The 19967-nt window shown below is 47.6% G+C and overlaps 1 protein-coding gene and 1 long non-coding RNA gene across 39 annotated transcripts in view; one reads left to right on the top strand and one right to left on the bottom strand.

Annotated features, from left to right (window-relative positions):
• The window catches only part of SORBS1 (sorbin and SH3 domain containing 1), a 231905-nt gene that overhangs the window by 135708 nt on the left and 76230 nt on the right, over positions 1-19967 (top strand). For 14 of the 38 annotated variants that reach the window (XM_043475919.1, XM_043475907.1, XM_043475910.1 and 11 more), the window contains 2 exons: positions 9917-10061; positions 13992-14021. In XM_043475919.1, coding sequence (XP_043331854.1) covers positions 9917-10061; positions 13992-14021 — 175 coding nt within the window. Of the gene's footprint in view, positions 1-4186; positions 4901-5511; positions 5875-9916; positions 10062-13991; positions 14022-19967 lie in introns of all 38 variants that reach the window. The other 24 variants (XM_043475881.1, XM_043475889.1, XM_043475892.1 and 21 more) reach the window with 3 other exon arrangements.
• LOC122446099 lies at positions 1653-5249 on the bottom strand. Its single transcript, XR_006270771.1, has 4 exons — positions 4874-5249; positions 2671-2764; positions 2197-2419; positions 1653-1794 (listed from the first exon to the last, which is right to left on the bottom strand). It is a non-coding gene; the product is annotated as an uncharacterized LOC122446099 (long non-coding RNA).

Raw genomic sequence — 19967 nt, forward strand, 5'->3', positions numbered from 1 at the left:
GAGTATAATGTTCAAAAAGGGAGTGTACTCTTGTGTTTAGTCCATTAATTTGCTAGAGTTGGAACTGTAAGAGTTCCAGCAACTTGTCCTTACGGCTTTTAGATTAGGGAGCTGCGGCCAGCGCTTAATCTAGCAACCTAGAAGCAGCAGACGGAAGTTCAAATGGCTTTAAACTGCCTAGCACTACCTTACAAAAGAAAATCCCCCACGTGGTACACATGGGAGGAGGAATAATTTTGCTGAAGTTTTTCTCCCAAGTTGTTTTCCTGATCTTTCTTCCTTCCCCCTCCCATGTTGCTACTTTGCCAGCTTGACGAAAGGAATAGACCCTGTTGTAATTCAGGCAATCCGTAAAGAGTGTTTTTACATAGCGGAGTAACAGCCATCGAATGGAGCAATCCATTCTTTTAAAAAGAGCTGTGAAAAATACGCAGTCCGCCTCCCCACGCCTGCCTTCTGTGCATGTGCTCCCAGAGCTCCCCAGGAGCCCAGGGAATCCACATGCCTTCCTACTTCCCACCCTGCTTTTCCAATGATTCTCTGGGTTCTGCTCATGGGGACATAAAATTGCACTTGTCCCTGGAATGAAATTGAGTCGGAGATGATGCCTTCCCTCCCCTCTGCAGAACCCCATCTCCACAGGCTTAAAGGAGGTTGCTGAATTGTGTGCAGCCCCACTGAGCACCCCGCTCCCTGATCCAAGTCCCCCCCTACACCCCCACCCCCGGTGCGGGGCCACTGATCAGAACCAGGAGCTGCAAATGGGCCTGGTCTCCTGAAGGCCTCATTAGACTCGGGACGTGGGAGGTCCCTTGTCCAGTAAATGATGTGCCATCATTTCTAAGCCCTTTCCAAGCATCTAAGTCTGCTGCTGGTGGCAGGCACCGTTCCTTCTCAGCACTCTCCAGGTTGGATACAGTTGGCTCTGTACCCGGGGTAGGAGATAGTGCTAATTAACCCCGGGCACATGTAGAAGCACAGCCTCTTCCACTATCAGTGACTTAGCCCAAAGGGTAGCTCACTAAGTCCTTCTGGCTTTTAAAACAGTTCTTCTAAAAGAGAGGATTTTAAGAGTATGTAAAGTGAACAAAAATCCCCTTTAAGTATACTTACTGGTGGCAACTTTGTTGAGCATTTGTTGCATTCAGATCACTGTGTGAAACATTGCCCTCAAGGAGTTTGTGAGGGTGAGCCTCATAGCAAGGATGACCATTCTGTAACAGCGCCTATGAATTGTGTATGCATCTTCTCATCTCTTACTGTCTGAGAAGTTTCTTTGTACTGGGATGTCTGAAACAATACCTGACAGGTTGCTGAGATAAGAGGTTTTCTGTATGTTCAGTGTAAAGTTGACCATCCAGCTTTCAAGAGCCTTTAGGTCATAGATTTGTTTTCTGAATGCAAAAATGACTTCTTGTTTCCATAGCCATGGCCAGAGTTAATAGAATACACTGATTTACATGGAGCTTGGGTAGTTGGGCTGCTGACTGCCCTGGCTTGGTTTCAGACGAAGACAGCTCTCAGACCCCTGCAGGCCTAGCATCTTCTCCTAAGGAGGAGTCCAGGGACTCATGGGCCAGAGAGGAATCCTGTGTCCTGCTGCTCCCACCTCTGCCTTTCCTCCCACGGCCCTCCTCGCCTTACCCCCGGGGACAGGCAACCAGGGCTTTCCCATCTCTGACAGCATCATTGTAGTGAGCCCTGATGCAGTAGGGACTGGTAGTTCTGAAACTGTATACACTAGGATCATGGCAGATTCTTCAAGGAGCTTCATGTTTTTCACTGTCCCATCTTCTAAAAAGATAAATGGAATTTCATTAGTAGCTAGCTGGGGAGAAGTGTCAACTGCCTAGGTGGTTCCCACCGTGTTTACAATAAAAGAGAAAGTAGTTCCTTCCATGTAAAGCGACTGTGCCTACCCTCCTCCTTCTCGGAGCTAAAAGGAGCCCTGGGACAGGAAGGCCTTGGCTCTAAGCACGTTGTCAGAGTTCTGGGGAAGCGTCCTCTCCACAGGGTCAGGGCCCTGGGAAGCTTCAGGCCTGATGTAATTCAGCCCTGGCCCCTTATATGGACATAGCCACATTAAGTTAAAAACTCACTGAAATCAATTGCTATATTTGGACCAGAAGGAATCGCATGGGGGACACTTGAGCTCAAAATAATTCTGAACCTCACTCAAAATTGCCTTTTACTTACCTCCCTGACCACCAACATCAGCTCGGCTTGGTGCATGCTCGTTCAAGTGTTTTGTTTCTAGAGAGCATTGTTTTAGTCCGTGAGCACACCCCAACTTCCAGCTTAAGTTCACCAAGAGAGTGTACATCTGGAAGGTTCTGCTCCTGCCTGTGGCTGAAAATACATTTTGTAGTTTTGGTTGGTGGATATATGGCCACATTTGACGGGCACTGACCTGGGCTCCCTGTGGAAAGGATAGGCATCAAGTTAACCTAGTTAACCTAAGGAGTAGATTGTTTACTGTCTCTCGATTGATAGTATAGTCCAGACCCATACTTTATTTCACTTATTCACCCTCACTAACATCCCTTCCCCTTGCTGCCTGCACTCTGCAAAAAATAAAAAGGAAATACAAAATAACCCCCAAGTAGGCCACACCCTTGCACCCTCCCAGTTTAGGGTTATAATCCATTTACCATCCAAACTCTGCCTCACCTGTGCAGTTTAGTGGAAGGTTCTGGTTTTCTTCTCATAGTGGGTGATCTTTAAAGATAGGGGCCAGTGAAGAAAGTCTAGGTGTCTTAAGTTGCTATAAGAAAATAACAAAGACAGGTGATTCAATCAGCAGACATTTATTTGTCACATGTCTGGAGGCTGGGAAGTCCAAGATCAAGGTGCTTGTTCATTAGGATTCTGGTTAGGGCTCTCTTCCTGTAGTGCAGACAGCCTCCTTCTCCCTGTGTCCTCACCTGATAGAAAGAGAGGGCTCTGGTCTCTCTTGCTTATCTTATAAGGATGCCAGTCCCATCATGGGGGTCTCACCCTCATGACATCATCTAACCCTCATTACCACCCACAGGCCCCACCTCCAAATGCCATCCCTTGGGGTTTGGGCTTCAACTTATGAATTTTGTGGGGACACACATCCAGGAAATAAACTTTCCTTATGGCCTAATTCCCAGTTGAACCATAGGCTCATAGATGGCTCTCCTTGACATGAAGATCATCTGGAGATTTATCCCTTTCCCCTACCCTCTGCCCCATTGAACCCCAAGGAGGAGCTAGGGGCTGTGTTGAGAGGAAATGAGACTAGGGCTGCAGTTTTCTAGCTCTGAGCCTGGAACCAGAGCTTTGCACATAAACCATGAGCCTGAGGCTGATTACCCTTTTCTAGGATTGTCTGTGCCTCGTGGCCAGATGGGGATGGGGAATGAACTGAAATCAGGTAAACCAGGCACCGTCAGATGCCAGTCCAGCCGGCCAGTCAGTTGCTTCATGGCCTGGCCCCTTTGTTCTGGGTGCATCAAAAATAGGAGACAACATGCTTTTAATCTCATGACTGTCTTCCTTCTAATAAGTAGTTCCATCAAATTGTTTCCTAGGAGACAAGAGCACTCATGGATTCTAAGTCCTTAGCAGTCTCTTCTTGGTGGGCTTTAACTTATGCCTGCGGGATTGAGTGCTGAATCTTAGGGACTCAGTTGAGACGTTTGCCTCGGGTGAACACAGCTCTGATGATTCTTCTGGTCCTACATTTCCTAAGGGAAAAGAATGAAACACACTCAAGACTTTGAGGGAACTCAAAACTTGGAAGCCAAAGGCATGGAGTGGAAAGTCTTTGAGGAAAGGAGATGGGAGAAGGCCGGGAGCTCTTAGGCTTCTTCCACTGGTGCTTAGCCCTCGGGCACCCTTGTTGGGTCAGGAGGTCTCAGGGGGTGCAGGTCAATCCAGAACTAGTGTCAGACTGACTGAGCACTTGGGCTGAGCTCAGCGTCGTGTGATGTTGAGGGGAGTCAGCCTGCCTCTTCAGGTGAGTATGATCCGGTCCTTGACTTTATCCTGAGGAGAAATGAACAAGCCAGGAGGAGTCTAAGCTGAGGGTTTGCTTACAGTCATGTCAGGAATTGTTTTTTCTTCAGATCATGTTGTGCTGCTGTTTCTAATGGTCGTCCTTCTTCCCGTTTCCCCTCCTCTTTCTTTCTTTTTACTGTGTCTCAAAAATACTACGAAGGTCCTCTCTCCCCCACGCCCTCCTTTCCCCAGAGAGGACCGCTTTGCATGGCAGCCCCCCAGCACCCGCAGTCCCTCCAGGGACTCACTCTACCTGAGCTCACCAAAGCCTTACCTCCCACCTGGCACCCTCAGCCAGCAGAGCCCCTCACTACCCCGGCCCATCTCTGTCCCCCTGGCAGCCGGATCAGCCCCCCGAGGTGTGCCGTGTCCTGGGCCCCCGCTTCCGGGTTCCACACCCCTTGGCGCTTGGTCCCAACCCCAGCAGCGCTGTGCAGCCGCCAGGACAGTCGGTAGAGAGAATGTGAGCTCTAACCCACGTCATGAGGCAGTTGGGAATAAAAAGGTCAGCAGCTTATATGTACCTTGTTTATCCCGTAACGTTCGCCCAGTGGCATCGGAAAACCTCGCTGGTGTTGCACGTGACCCAGCCAAAGGCACGGAAGCTGCAGGCACTCGGGCACCGGCTGCCACCATTGTCTCCCGCATAGCCGGCACAGGGACGCCTCCCTCTGCTGCTCCTCCCAGCCCTCCCAAGCTATCCTTTGACATCCATAAAGATGCCGTTGGCTGTGGCCACAGTCCTTCCCCAGGGCCTTGGCCTTCGTTCCCAGACGCAGTGAGAGCACCTGGGCTAGGCCCCCAGGTTACCTCTGATCCCGAAAACCGGAAGAGAAAAGAACCTTACCTTTTGCAGCCGTGTTATCCAGCCAAGGCAAGAAATTAGGAATGTATGTGTGTCTTCTCCACCGTCTCTTCTCAAAACTCATGTGAGCAGCTCTTTTTTGTTTTCTGGGCCACCCTACCCTCCCTCTCCTCGTTAATAATGCTGCAGCTTGATCCCAAATTCTTCTCTCTAAACATCTCAGCACAGTCCTCTTGATCTCCCTGCCTCTTTCCTGTAAATATGTAAGTATGCTGGAGCGTGGAATCTGTAGACTAATGACATGGTGAGATACTATGTTTTACACATTTTGTATCAAGATGCCGGAGAAATGGTCTTCACTCCCAAGCTTTCAGGCTCTGCAAGCCATTTTGGGGGTTAAACACAGCCTGCCTGCCTGTTGTTCTCTTTCTCTCTCTCTCAAGTGGTAAAAGGATTCAAAAATAGATGGGTGGAAAGTAAAGTTGGATGGGGTTCCCTCTGTGTCATAGAGTCAGGAGGCCAGCTGGCTAGCGCTGTCTGTCTCGTGTACTCGGAGAAAAGGGCACTGATTAAATATTTCTCAGAGTACCTCACTGCATGTCCACTCTCAACTGTTTAGATATGGAATTCCTTCTTCCCCGCGGTTCCCCTTCACGTAACGACCCCCTTGTTTCCCACAGGGCGCCACTTCCTCCAGCCCAGCCCCGCCTGAGGTAATAGTTGTCCCTCTCTACCGGGTTAATACCGACAGAGGGCACGAAGGCGCTGACAGACCTCCAGCATCTCTGGGGCCCCACGGCCCCCCAGTCCCGGCGGCCGCCCCTGCCGGCTCACCTCTGACCTTCCCGACTCTAGACGATTTCATTCCCCCTCATCTGCAGAGGCGGCCCCACCACAGCCAGCCAGCCAGCGCCCCTGGCTCCCTCCCCCCAGCTAGCCAGACTCCACCGTCCTTCTCACCGCCGCCTCCACTGGTCCCTCCGGTCCCCGAGGGCCTCCGCAGAGTCTCGGAGCCTGACCTCACGGGAGCTGTTTCAAGTACCGTAAGCTTGCGGGATCCCCTTTCTCCCAGCTTTCCTGAATGTCTGCTCCCAGCAGTAAGAAAACCAGCAAACCAACCCCAACCCCTTTCTCACTGAAATACTAAGTTCTGAGAGAGATGTCGGCCGCCCTGTGTTTGTGTGATGACCGGGCCCGCCTTTGCTTTCACTAGAGCATGCCTCCCCTGTGTGTTCCGTGGGCTCCCGTGGCTGTTCACCAGTCTGTCTAGATGCTCTCCCTCTCTGTCCTGTTTGGAATGCACACCTTCCTACAGAGAAAACCACTTCCGTGGCCTTTCCTTGGACTAGCTGTGCTCTTTGTGGGGCCGGGCAGATGTAGTGTGGAGAGCTGAGGAGAGCTGCGAAATTGTGTGCAAAAGCCAGCAGCAGGCACGGTGCTCACCGTCTGTAGCAGGAAGCAGGGAGATTCTAGGGGAGGCAGAGGTTCACTCTTGTTGATTCTGCAAGCTAGCAGGCTTTCTTTTATATACAGCAATGGCAGAGACCGGGTTTTAAAAAAGGAGTTTAATTGAGTACATGGAGAGACAAGCCTGGTACAAGTGTTAGCACTGTTTCCTCAAAAGGAAGAACGTTGTTGAGGCCCCTGCATAGTGGCCTCCAGGGAATTTTGAGGCAAAACAGTGCTTCAGTGGTCATGGGAAGTTAAGTGTCCTGACACTTCAGGTCCTGCTCTGCGAGGGACGCGTCCCCATCGTAGTGGGAAAGCCAAGAGCTTTAGAGGAAAGACTGAGTCCAAGGACTCAGTCTATTCTCTTCTCAGGAGCCCTGGGAACCAAGAGACCGAAAGAACCTCAGTGTGAGTCATAAAATGGGGACACATGGATCTGTTGGGGCTGTGGGTGCAGTGGGACCAAGTACAGAGAAGTTTCTCTTTCAGGGCTTGGCACAGAGAGGGTGCTCAGTAAATGTCAGCTTTGGTGCTGAGGGCGTGCCCTAGCAAACGAGCCAGAGCCCCTCAAAAATAAGTATCTGGCTAGTTAACCATTCATCATTGAGTTCTGGTCATATTCTAGGTATTCTGCTAAATGCTGCGGGCAGAACCATGAACAGGATTTTTCTGAGTGGTATGTGGGTGCTCAAGTGTAGTGCTCATGGGATCCTCTGAATTATACTCCTAGAGTTTCTGATTGAGTGGGTCCAGAGAGGGACTGAGGACTGAGACTTGGTAATAGGCATCGGGGGGAATTCTGATGCTGAGGATCTGTGGTCCACATTTTAAGATGTAGTGACCTAGTGGGTCATGCAATTGGCTGATGTAACTAAACGTTCCTTAAAGAGGTATGCCTACAAAACTGGCACCAGTGGCTCATTAAACATTAGCCAGTCATGCAGAGAGCAGGGAGTAAACTTGTTTTTTGGCTTATAAGAGAAATTACAGTGAGGTATCAGATAAAAAGCTGAGAAGGGCTACATCCCGGGCTTGGTCCTCTGCTCAGACCTCTAGATACAATGTGATGCAATTAAATGAAAAGTGTGAGTCACTCAGTTGTGTCCGACTCTTTGTGACACTATGGACTATAGCCTGCTGGGCTCCTCCATCCATGGAATTTCCAAGCAAGAATACTAGAGTGGGTAGCCATTCCTTTCTCCAGGGTATCTTCCCAACCCAAGGATCAAACCCAGGTCTCCCGAATTGCAGGCAGATTCTTTACCGTCTGAACCACCAGGGAAACCCAGTGGTTAGGTGAGGACCTGGCCAAATATGGCCCAGGGGCTTGGATATCCTAGCTTTGAGCCTTGCCACTCAACTCTGTTGAAGAAAGGTGCTGGATTATTCACTGTGGCACTTTCCTCACCCCAGCTCAATTTATAGATGAATTTAGAAGCCACTCTTGTTTTGGAAAGTACAGGCAGGGAATGCTTCTCTGGAGCAGCATGTAAAGCAAGTCTTGTTTTTATGGTGCTGGAGTATCATCCTGAGTAGTGCTGTAGTGTATTCTACACTTTGGGCTTCCCCAGTGGCTCAATGGTAAAAGAATCTGTTGTAGCATAAGAGACACAGGCGATGCGGATTGGGAAGATGCCCTGCAGGAGGGCGTGGCAACCCACTCTAGTATTCTTGCCTGGGGAATCCAATGGACAGAGGAACCTAGTGGGCTACAATCCACAGGGTCACAAAGAGACATGACTGAGGTGACTGAGCATGAGGATTCTACTCTTTGTTATTTGCGTAGATCTAGATTTTCATATTGAGTTTTTTTCTGGTGTGCCAAGAAAGATTAGTTGGGTCAGTATCTTCAGTTTCTCATACTTGTCTGGTCAGCCTGGTATAGACTTCCCAAGTGGAGTTCCTTTGGCCTGATAACTTCTGATTTGGCCTTGGGTACAGAGTAAGAGGTGAAAAAGGAAACTGGTCAGATTCCTGCATTGAGTGAGAATTATCAAGAGAAACAGGAGCTCCTGTGGATGGTGGGCAAATCATGGGTTTATATCTGCTCTATTTGCAGTGATTGAAGAGTAAGAAGGAAGAAAATTTCATGTTAATTGATCCAAGTTCTTTTAGTCAATAGTCATTTTTGTGATGTTCCAGAAATAAGATTTATGCCAGAGTACAATTTAGGAGATGCTTAATGTTCACGTGATCCACCCAGGCACTTAACACTTTAAAGAGCTGTATGCCTGATTTTTTGTGTGTTTCTTGGATGCATTGAGGCAGAGTTTTGACACTGCTATGTCATTTGTCTTTATTACATCACTTTGAAAGTAAATGAGGACAAGTGTAGTTGTTTTTCCACTATGCAAAAGAAAGAAATGAGGTGAGGCACTTTTGTCCAAGATCATATTTTGTCTCTTGAGTCTTGGGGAAAGGTTTTATTCACTAAATTGAGCTGCCACTCATAACTAACAGCTGTTAGAGCACTTTCAGAAAAGGTGGGCTGACCAAGCTGGTGTTTTTAAGGAAGCCCCTACTGTGTGTCAGGAGCTGTCCTGGGTGCTGACACGCATATCCTCTCTTTTGATGGGCATGTGTTCCCTTGCTACAGAAGTTGTAGCTGGTAGATGTCTCCTGTCATTCATGTGGCATTTACTGAGCACTGAGGTCCGCAGGGCATTGTGCTAGGTGCAGGTGGAAGATAAGAAAGGGAGGCGGGGCCCCTGTCCTACAGGTGCTTATAGAGTCCTTGGTCTCTGGTGGAGCATACTGATTGCTTGGAGCTACACTTTTATTTGGAAGATAACTATCAGTCTTGTTCTTCAAACCTTTTATTCTGACTTTAGGGTCTGTAAGCTTCAAAATGGAAACTTTGCAAAATTTATAGGAGTGATAGAGGAAACTACATATCCTTACTACATTTTGAGATCTTATTTTCATGTCTCTAAAAAGACTGATATGATTCCCATTATGCAGACTGTAACATTAGTAGTAATAATTTTATTGGTACTTCTGGCAGACATGTCAGACTCTCAAAATCAGGATTTTCATAAGTCTTCAGAGATCTCTGTGACTCAATATTGGAGTGAAAAAATGCCACAGTAGGACCAGATAATGTCCTAGAAGTGAGTGCTGGTAGGGTTGTTCAGTGGTACAGATGAGAACAGCTTTCCAAGAGTTCCAATACTTAACTCTTCCCTGTTCTTATTAATCTGTTGATGGCTTCTTGTCTTCACAGTGTCTCAGTGTTTCTTTACATAAGTACTAAACTTTCCTGATTTTCCCCCAATTAAACCAGCTTTTGTTCTCAAATTGCATTGTGGATTGCATGAGTTTTGCATGTTATGCTACTTTGATTTGAATTTGCTTTTTCAGTAACTGGATTGAGCCACAGTTATGACCAGATGAAAATAATGAATGATGTTGCTGAGACTTCGAGTAACATTCACCGTCCTTCTCTCCCCTTACTAATCCCAACAAAAAGAATAAACATTCCACATTAAACTTCTAACTGGAATCAACATGTCTCACTGGTTACATTTCTTTTTATAATTAAGGTCCTTGTAAAGCTTTAAATCTCTTCTTTTTAGAAAGCCTTATCTCCAGGTTTCATGTAGTTGCATTGAGTGACAATGTTTGCTTCCTTTTCAGGACTCGAGTCCTCTATTAAATGAAGTTTCTTCATCCCACGCTGGAACTGATTCCCAGACCTTTGCATCAGTTAGCAAGCCATCATCTGCCTACCCCTCCACGACAATTGTCAATCCCACTATTGTGCTCTTGCAACACAATCGAGGTAAGGGGTCTTCGAGGTGCACCCCACCCCCAGCTGGCCAGAATCAGCCTAGCTGTCCTGTGATGTCTGGGGCAAGGATTCTGCCATTCCACAGAATTTTTCACAAATCCCATTCTTCCCCGAGGCCACCTGCCCCAGTTCACTCACTCCCACGACCCACAAAGTAGATCGAAGCAGCAGACAGAGGCCCCCTTATGGGGGTGAGGCCAGGTGTCTGAGTAAGTAGGTGACGTGTGTCCCAAAGCCTGGGTATTCAGTTTTCCTCAGATGGGAGCTCCAAAAAGAGAAAAGACAGAAAGGACAATGTCTGCCCCTTAATTCCTGTCATGGGAATTCTAGTCAGAGCTTTGCTGGGAAAATCTTGGTGCCGTCATATCTTTTAAGTATCATTCTAAATCCTGTAGTTCTGTGACATGGAATTTCTAGAAAGCAAAATTTCGAACACCAAAATTAAAAGAAAGAAAACCTACCGGATGGGAAATTTTCTAAAATAGAAACTGTTTTTGTATCTCTCCAACAGAAGCTTTTGAACTTTCTCTTAGTGACTCATGGCCTCCGTTCTCCATAAGTCACTGCCTGGGCGCTCCCTCAGCAGTGCCCTCTGGGGACTTGGGGTTGGGGTGGTTCTTTGCCCCTTATGCTCTGTGGCCCCAGACAGCGCTGCTGAGGACTCTTCTGTTTGTTTTCTAGAGTTTCTGCTTCTGGTTGGTTCTTCCCCTTCTCTGAAGGGGTGTCTTAGGGGAAACAGAGTGCTTTGAGGTAATCTTGTATATGTTGACCTTTCTGCTTTGAAATGCCAGAAGATGATTCTAAGTCCCAAGTTTTCCTTTTTTAAAAAAGTTTAATTTAGTTATTTGGCTGCACTGGGTCTTAGTTGCAGCATGCTGGGATCTATTTCCCTGACCAGGGAACAAACCTGGGCCCCCTGCACTGGGAGCACAGAGTTCTAGCCACTGGTTACCTAGGAAGTCCTGAAAGTTTTCATTTTTGAAATTCCATGCAGGAATAAACTTTCCCTTTACAAAAGTCCTTTTCAGTGTAAAATGTAAAGTTTTAAAGCAGTTTCCTAATGTAAAAGGAGCTCTTGAGTCTGAATTTCAAAACACAGTGGAGGTTTAATCATTTTATTCAGAGCTCAGCTCAGTACCGAATCTTCCTTGACTCCCTGCTCACCCACTTCATAGTTTTCCTCCCTGCCCTTCCCTCTCTGTGTTAACTTGGATGAAAATCGACTGGAGTCTATTTTTAATTGTTTTCCATATTAAATGGAGTTCTTCTGTTTCCTGTCTCTAACTTGAAAAGCAGATGAATGAAACATTTTCTCTCACTTAAAATCTTCCCACTCAAATCTTAGTTATTTTAGTAATCCTGTTTTTTCATTTTGTGGGGCTCTGCTATTAATTTTCACCCATGAATCTGTCCTTCAAAGGATAAAGAGTCCCAACCCCCACACCAAGCTACATAAGAGCCCATTTTCCTTCCAGCAGTGGGATACCCCTTACTGGCAGTAGCTTTTTCTGCCCAGAAAGTGTCCGTTATGCAGGACAAAGTGAAATTTTGGTTCTCTCTGAACTTCTTTATGACTCATCTTTTTAAACAACAAAAAAACTCACTCAAAAAGAAGCAAGTTAGTTAGTTCCCAGAAGGAAAGGCATTTTCTCTAAAGACAGGATTTATTCCCAAGGCAACTTGGTTTTTGGGAGATGCCAAGTGTAATGCCAGCTGCTTCTGATGACACCTAGTGAGACGTTTCTGGGCACAGTAGTGCCTGCAGTTCCTTTTTGTTTCTTCCCTGAGCAGATGGAATCTTGTTTACTCAGAAGCCTTTGGTTCTTGCCTTTCTCTTTTGTCCCATGTCCTGCCTTGGGGCTTAAACATCAGAACCTTGCAGCCTGAATCACTTGTCCTTCAGAAGAGGGTTCAAGTACCTTCATTGTTTGGAATTAAAAGATAACTTCTGGTCAAGAGTAAACCGTAAGCTACCTTAAGGAGGTGGGAAGAGTGCAGGAGAATGGAAGCCCCTAGTGGGCCCAGCTTTGGCTCATGAGTCATCAGCTTGCTTTAAGGCAGGCGTTTTTGGCTTTGCTTTGGAATGTACCCGGCCTGGCAGCCCTGCTTTGCCTCATCAACAGTACCCATGAAAAGCAGTTTAACTATGGCAAAGTCTCCTGAGGGAAAGATAACTCTGCTCCACTTCTAGAATTCTGGTGTAGTCATTGTAGAAAAGGTTTCCTTTGTTCCTGCCCTGGCTGCCCAGGGGCCCAATATGACAGCAACGCTGTCTCCCCAAGCCAGGCGGCCCCGCTGCACCTCTGGCCTGGCTCTCACGGTTGCGTAAACGTAGCTCTCATCACTGCCTCCGGAGTTTCCCATCCCACATGTGTTGGAGGGCAGATGGCTTACCATCAGTCTGGGGAGGAGAGTTTGAACTGGAAAACTCTCAGGACTGAGAGAGGGTCTGGGTGCCTGGGAGGTTCTTGGTCACAGTGCACATAGAATGCTGAGAGTTGGATTCAGAACGTCTTTGGTGTGTGAGGGGGGAGGGTTTGGGGAGAGGTTCTGCATATTTTAGCAAGCTTGCAAGACATATCCATGGACCAGATTGGGGGACAGGAGCTTGGTGGTCCCAAATTCCTGGATCTCATGGTCATGTGAAACAGTCTGGGGACCACCCTAGGATTGCTTATTTCTAACTTTGCCCTAAATAACACTCCTGAAAAGCAACTGCTGTGATCCGCATTGCACGCATCTCCTCGGAAAGAAAGGCTATCCCACACCTCAGAGGCAGGACACCACGTCATCTCATCAATTGAGTAAACATTCTCTTGATTGCTGCGGAAGGCCTTGCCTGCAGCTTGGAGACCAGCATTCGGAAACCATAGATTCAATGAGCATTTTAACTGAGAAGGAAACTGAGGCTGAGGCATTACGTGATTGGTCAGTGCCATCTGACAGGTTGCCAGCAGAGCTGAGCTGGGGCTCTCCTGAGCTTCTGTGGTCTAGCCGGTGCGAACCTCGTCCAGGTGCCTGGCATGAACACGGCGGCTTCCACCGGCCGCGAGCTCCTCTGCTGCTCTGCTTGCTTCTTGCCACGCTGGTTCTGGAAGGAGGGTGGGGACGCAGCCAAGGGGGATGATGACAGCACCCAGGGGCTGGCAAGTGTTCTATTTTTATACTTGTGGCTGCTTTATATTTAGCATCTGTAGAAGGTAAAGGTCATTTCTGTGCTTATCCCAAAGCACGTACACACCAAACTCTCCAGAGGAGATGCTGGCTTCCCCTCTGTGAGGGTGCTGGGAGGATGGGAAACCAATGGACCTCTGATGTTAAGAAACAGCCGGGCCTGGTGATTAGAGAGTTGAAAAGAAACCTGGGGGACCCAGGTTCTAGACACGGCTCTGATTTTCACTGTCATCTTGGGTAGTTTGTGCCTCTTGACTGAGGTCTCTCAGGCAGTGCTGACCTACCTGCTAGGGTTATTGTGAAGATTAAAAGCCTTTTAACATGAGTGAAAGGCTCTGAAAACAGTGTCTGGCATGTAGAAGCTCTCAGATGGTAGTGGCCATGGTTATGATTCCATTTCCTCAGAGGTACCAAGACTGGGATGTATAAGGTCCTGCTCTCTTGAGACCAGGGGAGCTGAGGGTCTCCTTCAGTGATCAGATCACCTTAATACAGGATGTAAACAATGAGAAAACAGTGACAGTTCTCTGAGTCCTGGGGGGAGAGGGACAGGAGACACTACACCCAGATGATGAAGCCACATTAATACCCCTGTATTCAGCTGGACTACACACCAGTTTAGCATCTAAGCTCAAAGGACAGTGAGACACAGATTTGGGGATCCTAACGAGTTGTGCCAGGACTTCTTGGTCTTATTGTGTCTGTGTAAATCTAACTTACACTGTGTATTTTTTTGTTTTATCACAGAACAGCAGAAACGACTCAGTAGCCTTTCAGGTAGGTGAGAAATATTTATTTACACATTAACACGTGTTCCTGCTAAAGCCGTCTTCTGGCCCCCACCTGATGTGTTCAGTCAGTGAAGTCTTGCGAGCTTCTCTGATGTGTTGGGAACTCAGCTTACTGCTGGCTGCAAGGATGATCAAAACAGGCATGGTGGCTGCCTCCCTGGAACTTGCAGATTGGTAGCCATACCCTGATGGTACAAACTAGTACATGTGTCCAGTGGGCCTGTGACAAGTACCTTGATGGATAAGAACGTTCCATTCTGAATAAAAGCAACAAGGAATCGTGCTTTAGATGGAGTGTTCCTGGCCAGTGTCATTGAAGAAGGCACCTTCCTATTGCTTCTGTCTGTCTTCTAGGATGTGACAGGTTTGGGACTGGGGAATGTGGGTGAGTCCTCTTCTTTTTGGCTGGCAACCCCAAGTGCCAATAGGTGACCCTGTGATGATGGACCTAGGGGAGAGCCTCCAGATCAGCAGTGCTTGGAAGAGGGCAAAAGAGCACTGCCTCTTGAACTTGAGGGGGCATCAGACCCTCCTGGAGAGCTGGCCAAATCCCGGATTCCTGGGCCACCCCTCCAGAGATTGGGTGTCGTGGGTATAGATAAGTTGCATTTCTCACCAACTTCCTGGTGGCTCTAGTGCTGCCCTTTGTACTGACTGCACCAGAGTTGTAAGTTTCTTCAAGGGTCAGCAGTGGCAGGGAGTGACTGCAAGTATAATCATGTATCAGGGCTCACTCTTTGATAAAGTGTGCAGAATTGGGACAAGGTTGGGGTGGGGAGGGAGCCCAGGAATGGGAATGTTTTAGGCATTTCCTTCCGACTTTGTGTAGCCGGAATCCTGGTTCTCCCACTTACTGACGGTGTGACCTTAGGCAGGTTCCTGATGATCTAAACTATGAAATCGGTTTTTATCTGCTAAATAGGGAAAGCAGTAGTGCCTCTGGGTTCTGCTTGTCAACAGCTGAGCACTGGTGCTCGTAAGTGCTTGATAGACGTGAGTTACTGTTGCCAGTCGGCGCCTCCATTGGTTCACTTGTTGTTGTATTGAACGCCTCGGCGTCAGGCACTGAGCCAGGATCTGGGGCTATATCAGGGAACTGTGCTTCCCTGGAGCAGCTTATGGTGTGGGATCATGGCTTGTAACCTTGGTCATAGACTCATTTGGAGGCTCGAAACAAGGCAGTAGATTCAGGCTCCAGGAAAAACCACACCTATGCAAACACATGACATGTGCTGGATTTGCAGATGCTCGTGAACTCTGGGCTTGAGGACCCTGATCTGGTGGATAACAGAAGCACTGTTTTCCTGAGCAGCTGCTCCATGAGTTCTGGGTCCCTTCCTCCCACTGCTGTCCTTGTGATTCGTGGAGAGCCTGGCGGAGAAGATACAGGGTTCTCACACCCTCTCCGCTTTATCGGGACTTGGCCTCAGGGTGGGGACAAGCTGTGGCTGAGCGCAGGTGCCCTTTGTGGCCCCTCCAGGAGCTGCCTTGCTCCAGCCCACTTCATTCCCTGGCTCTAGCCCAGGTGGCTGAGAATAGGGTGGCTCTGAAAAGGAGCTCCTATGGGCGCCTTCCTGCCTTTGGGAGTCTGAAAGGGCACCTCAACACAAGTTAGGGACCCAGAATTTTGTCCTCATTCTTCCTTCTTTTATAGTAGCTGTTTGCCCCTGGGGATGTGACTTCACCTCTCTGAACCAGTTTTCTTGTATGGGAAATAGGCTTGGTAATCCTTGCACCTGCCTCAGAGAGGCACTATAGGGATCCCGTGGGGCTTCCCAGGTGGCTCAGTGGTAGAGTATCCATGTGCCAGCTCAGGAGACGTGGGTTTGATCTCTGGGTCAGGAAGATCCTCTGAAGAAGGAAATGGCAGCCACTCCAGTATTCTTGCCTGGAGAACTCTGTGGACAGAGGAGCCTAGTGGGCTATTGTCCATAGTGTCACAAAGAGTTGGACACAACTGAGTGACTGAACCACAACAATAAGGGCTCCTGTGAGATAGGAGGGGGGCATGTGCGTTGCACCCTGGAAGGTGCTTTGTGAATATCATGGCTTCTCTTTAATGTTGGCAGACTCAGGCCACTTCCTCTGCTCTAAAATAAGCCCAGCGCTTCCATCCTCTAGTTTTGGGACAGATCCACTGATCGTGTTTGATAGAGTGGGGCATGACGTAGGTGCTCACTAAAAGTACTTTTGTTTAAAAAGAAAGAGCACTGTTTTGTTCAGAAGCTCCTGCAGGAGAGAGGGCTGGTGGGGCTGGTGCTCTGGAGTAAGGAGAGGGGGGGCTTTGCCCCTTGCCTCAGTGGTGATGGGCCCTGAAAGGACCACCAGCCTCCCTCTCATAACAGACTTTGTATTGAACCTCTAAGGGCTTCATGTTCAATGAGATTCATCCAGGAATGAGGCCTGGGATTTGGCCTCATGAAGTTCCTGTCCCCTCGGTAGAAAGACCAGAAAACAAAGGCTGGGACAGAGGGGCCAGCATAGGGTACAGAGAGGTCACCCTCCCTTCCCCGAGGAAAGTGCAAGTGTGGCTGTGTTCCTCAATCACAGAGCTTTGGGTGTGAAGAATAGGAATGCTTTTCCACCTCTCACGAACACACATGCCCTGTCCAGGTTGTCAGCAGCATCCTTTATTTACTGACCCTTTCCAGGACCTGCCTTTGAAAGCACAGTAAAAACTAGAAGGAAATGCTCCAGGATGTCATGTGTTTGCCTAGTGAGAAATAGCAGCAAGACTTCACTGTGGCCCATAGGATGTCAGAGGGTAGCCCTGTTACCTGCGTGATACAGTGAAGTGCCACCTTGGGTTTCCACTGTATAAAGAAACGTTTCTTTAGAGGCTGCAGTTCAGCCCTCTGTGTATTGAAACCCAGTCAATCACTAGTCACATGATCACAGGCTCCTAAAATAAAATCATTCAGAGCTAATTTTTGTAGATCAAAAGGACGCTGGCAGCTTGGGAGCAAATCCGTGAACTGTCAGCCTGAGTTTTGCAATTACGTGATTGTTGCTCGAACCACCTGCCCTAACAATTTCTTAAGAGTCACTCTGGGTCTGGAAATGCTGAGATTGGCATATCTGTGATCTTTCCCTGAAAAGACGACAGTAGAGGGTGCAGACTGTGAGCATCTCTAAGCCTGAAATCGGCCTCATCTGTGTTGCCTGATCACACTTAGACAAAGCTTTTCCAGGGGGGAGGAGAGTGTTCAGCAGAGCCATGTTAAGGGTGAACTCTGGTTAAGTCAACATCCACCCACCCTGACATCCCCCCACCCTCCCAGGCCGCCTGCCAAATCCTTGAGCCCTCCTGTTAGAATTTCCTGGGAGCCTGAGAACTCATCCCATAAAACCAGTCTAATCTTAGCATCCTTTAAAGCATAAGGTGATGATGTCAGAGATGCAGCAAACTAGTGAATAAAACAAGAAAGAAGCAGACTCAGAGAAGTAGAGAACCCACTAGTGGTAACCTGGGAGAAGGAGGGCAAGTGGGAGATACAAACTGTTGGGTGTAAGATAGGCTACAAAGATGGATCGTACCATATTTTGTAGTAACTATAAATGGGGTGCATGGCAACCCACTCCAGTATTTTTGCCTAGAGAATCTCATGGACAGATGAGCCTGGCGAGTTATAGTCCAAGGGTTGCAAAGAGTTGGACACAACTGAAGTGACTCAGCACATGTCAATGTAGTATAACCTTTAAAAATTGTGTAAAAATTTAAAAAATCAGTGCTATAAGAAATCATTTTAATGAATAAATCCCTATATCTCAAAAAAAAAAAAAGATGATGGGATTTTCTGAAGCACTCACAAAGTTGTCTTACACAGAGCACTTAGAAATTTCTCTGCGGCCCCAAAATGAGTATTTGTTTCAAAAGCTTGTTGGAAATTGGGCAGATCCTGACACACTCCTTCCTTCCATGCTCCTACTTACTGCCCACTTCCGCTCACGGATTCCTCCCTTTCCCTGCCACCTGGCATCTCCCCTCACTCCCCTCCTGAAATTTGCTCCAGAGTGATCCTGTGACTCTTTTTTTGCCTAAGGTAATGCTGCCTCCTCAGCTTTATTTTTCTTTTTTCCTCTGACGCATTTAACATCCCACTTCTCGGAACTCTGTCTTCTCTGGTTTCGGGGACACTTGCTTGTTCCTCTCTGGTTTCATCTCCTATCCCTCCAGTGACTCCTGCAAGCTTCTGGGATGCCTTTTTTTTTTTTTTTTTTGCTTTTCATCCTGTAACCATGACATTCCTCAGTATGTGACTTTGGCCCTTGACTCTGCTCTCATCTCCTCTGCTGACCTCATCCATCTCTTTGCCTTCAGCCATCACTTTCGTGCTGATGGCTCCAAAATCACCCTCTTCTGGGACCTCTTCCTGGGCTTTGCTCTCATACTTCTTCAGTGTCTCCACGGCATTTCTACTCTGTCGAAGGCGTGGAGGTAGCCATCTCCCTGCCTTCTCCAGCCCATTTCCCTTTCCCAACTTCTCTGTTTAGATCAGCAGTCTCTCAAGTGCAAAACCTTGGTCCCCTCTTTGAGCAAGGCCAGACAGGATGTGGCTCAGAGAGGACTGCTGAAGTCAGGTGGACACAAGGCCAAATCCCAGCTTGACCACGTGCTGCTGTGTGACTTCAGGAAGGCAACCTGACTTCTCTGTACTTTTTTCCACTTACCTGTAGATGGAGGGATAATGGTAGTTTCTTCCACACAGGGTTATTGGAAGGATGAGATGAGATTATGAACTTGAAGAGCTTAACACAATGCCTGGGACAGGATAAGCTCAGAGGATTTCAGGGGCCCCTGGCATTTGCTTATGGTATTCCCTCTGCTGGGAGCTCTGTTCCCCTCCTGTATGTGTCTGACTGACCCCTCCTCTGAGAGGTGGCCCTGAACCCCAGTTCCTTGGCTGACTTGGGTGCAGACTCCTCTGTCAGCCCTGGTCACCTCTGTTCTCATTGCTGGCTGTCCTGATCTTTCTGCCACTAGACCATGAGCTCCTTGAAGGCCAGGCTAGGAAAGGTGCACCCCCACGTCCACAGCACATGTGAATGCATAGCATCCACAGTGCCTGTGAACACATAGCACCTGTCAGGTGCTTACTTAGTAAATGCCCTCTGCAAATAAATAACATGCCTTGGAATAACAGAATACACTAAGTTTATCATCTATAGACCACACATGGTATGTTTATTAGCTCTCTGTAACGTCTGATCCTGAATTGAATTAAATAAACCTTAATGTCCTTTTAGCAGTTTACTGTTTTCTGAGCACTTGGTATAAGCTATCTTATATTAGGACCTTACCATGTGGATGTGAGCTGGCCAGTTGAAGTGTTATCCCCATATTTGAATGAGAAAACAGAGGAACAGAAAAGTTAAGTGACTTCCCCAAGGTGAAACAAGAACTTTCAAGTAGTGTTTGGCCACTCTCTTGTGGATTTACCTATTCCCTGACTTTCTAGAAGAGTCAGAACTACCTGGATTTCTAGAGCACCAGGTACAAACCTCTGTAGGGCACTTACCACACTGTCTACATATTTTTTAAAAGGGTCAAATGGGTGAAAAATGGTATGGAGGTTTCTTGAAAAGACTAAAAAATAGAGATACCCCATGACCCAGAAGTTCCATTCTTGGGTATATGGCTGAAGAAAAAAAAAAAAAAAACACCAATTCAAAAAGGTACTTGCACCTCAGTGTTTATAGTAGCATTATTTACAGTTGCCGAGGTATGGAAGCAATGTAAGTGTCCATCAACAGATGAATGGATAAAGAAGATGTGGTGTGTGCATACAGTGGAATACTACTCAGCCATAAAAAGTGAAAATTTGCCATTTGCAGTAACGTTTGTGGAGTTGGATGGCACTGTGCTAAGTGAAATAAGTCAGAGAAAGGCAAATGCTGATGATATCACTTACATGTGGACTCTAAAAAATAC

This window comes from Cervus canadensis, chromosome 8 (genome assembly GCF_019320065.1).
Source record: "Cervus canadensis isolate Bull #8, Minnesota chromosome 8, ASM1932006v1, whole genome shotgun sequence".
NCBI lineage: Eukaryota > Metazoa > Chordata > Mammalia > Artiodactyla > Cervidae > Cervus > Cervus canadensis.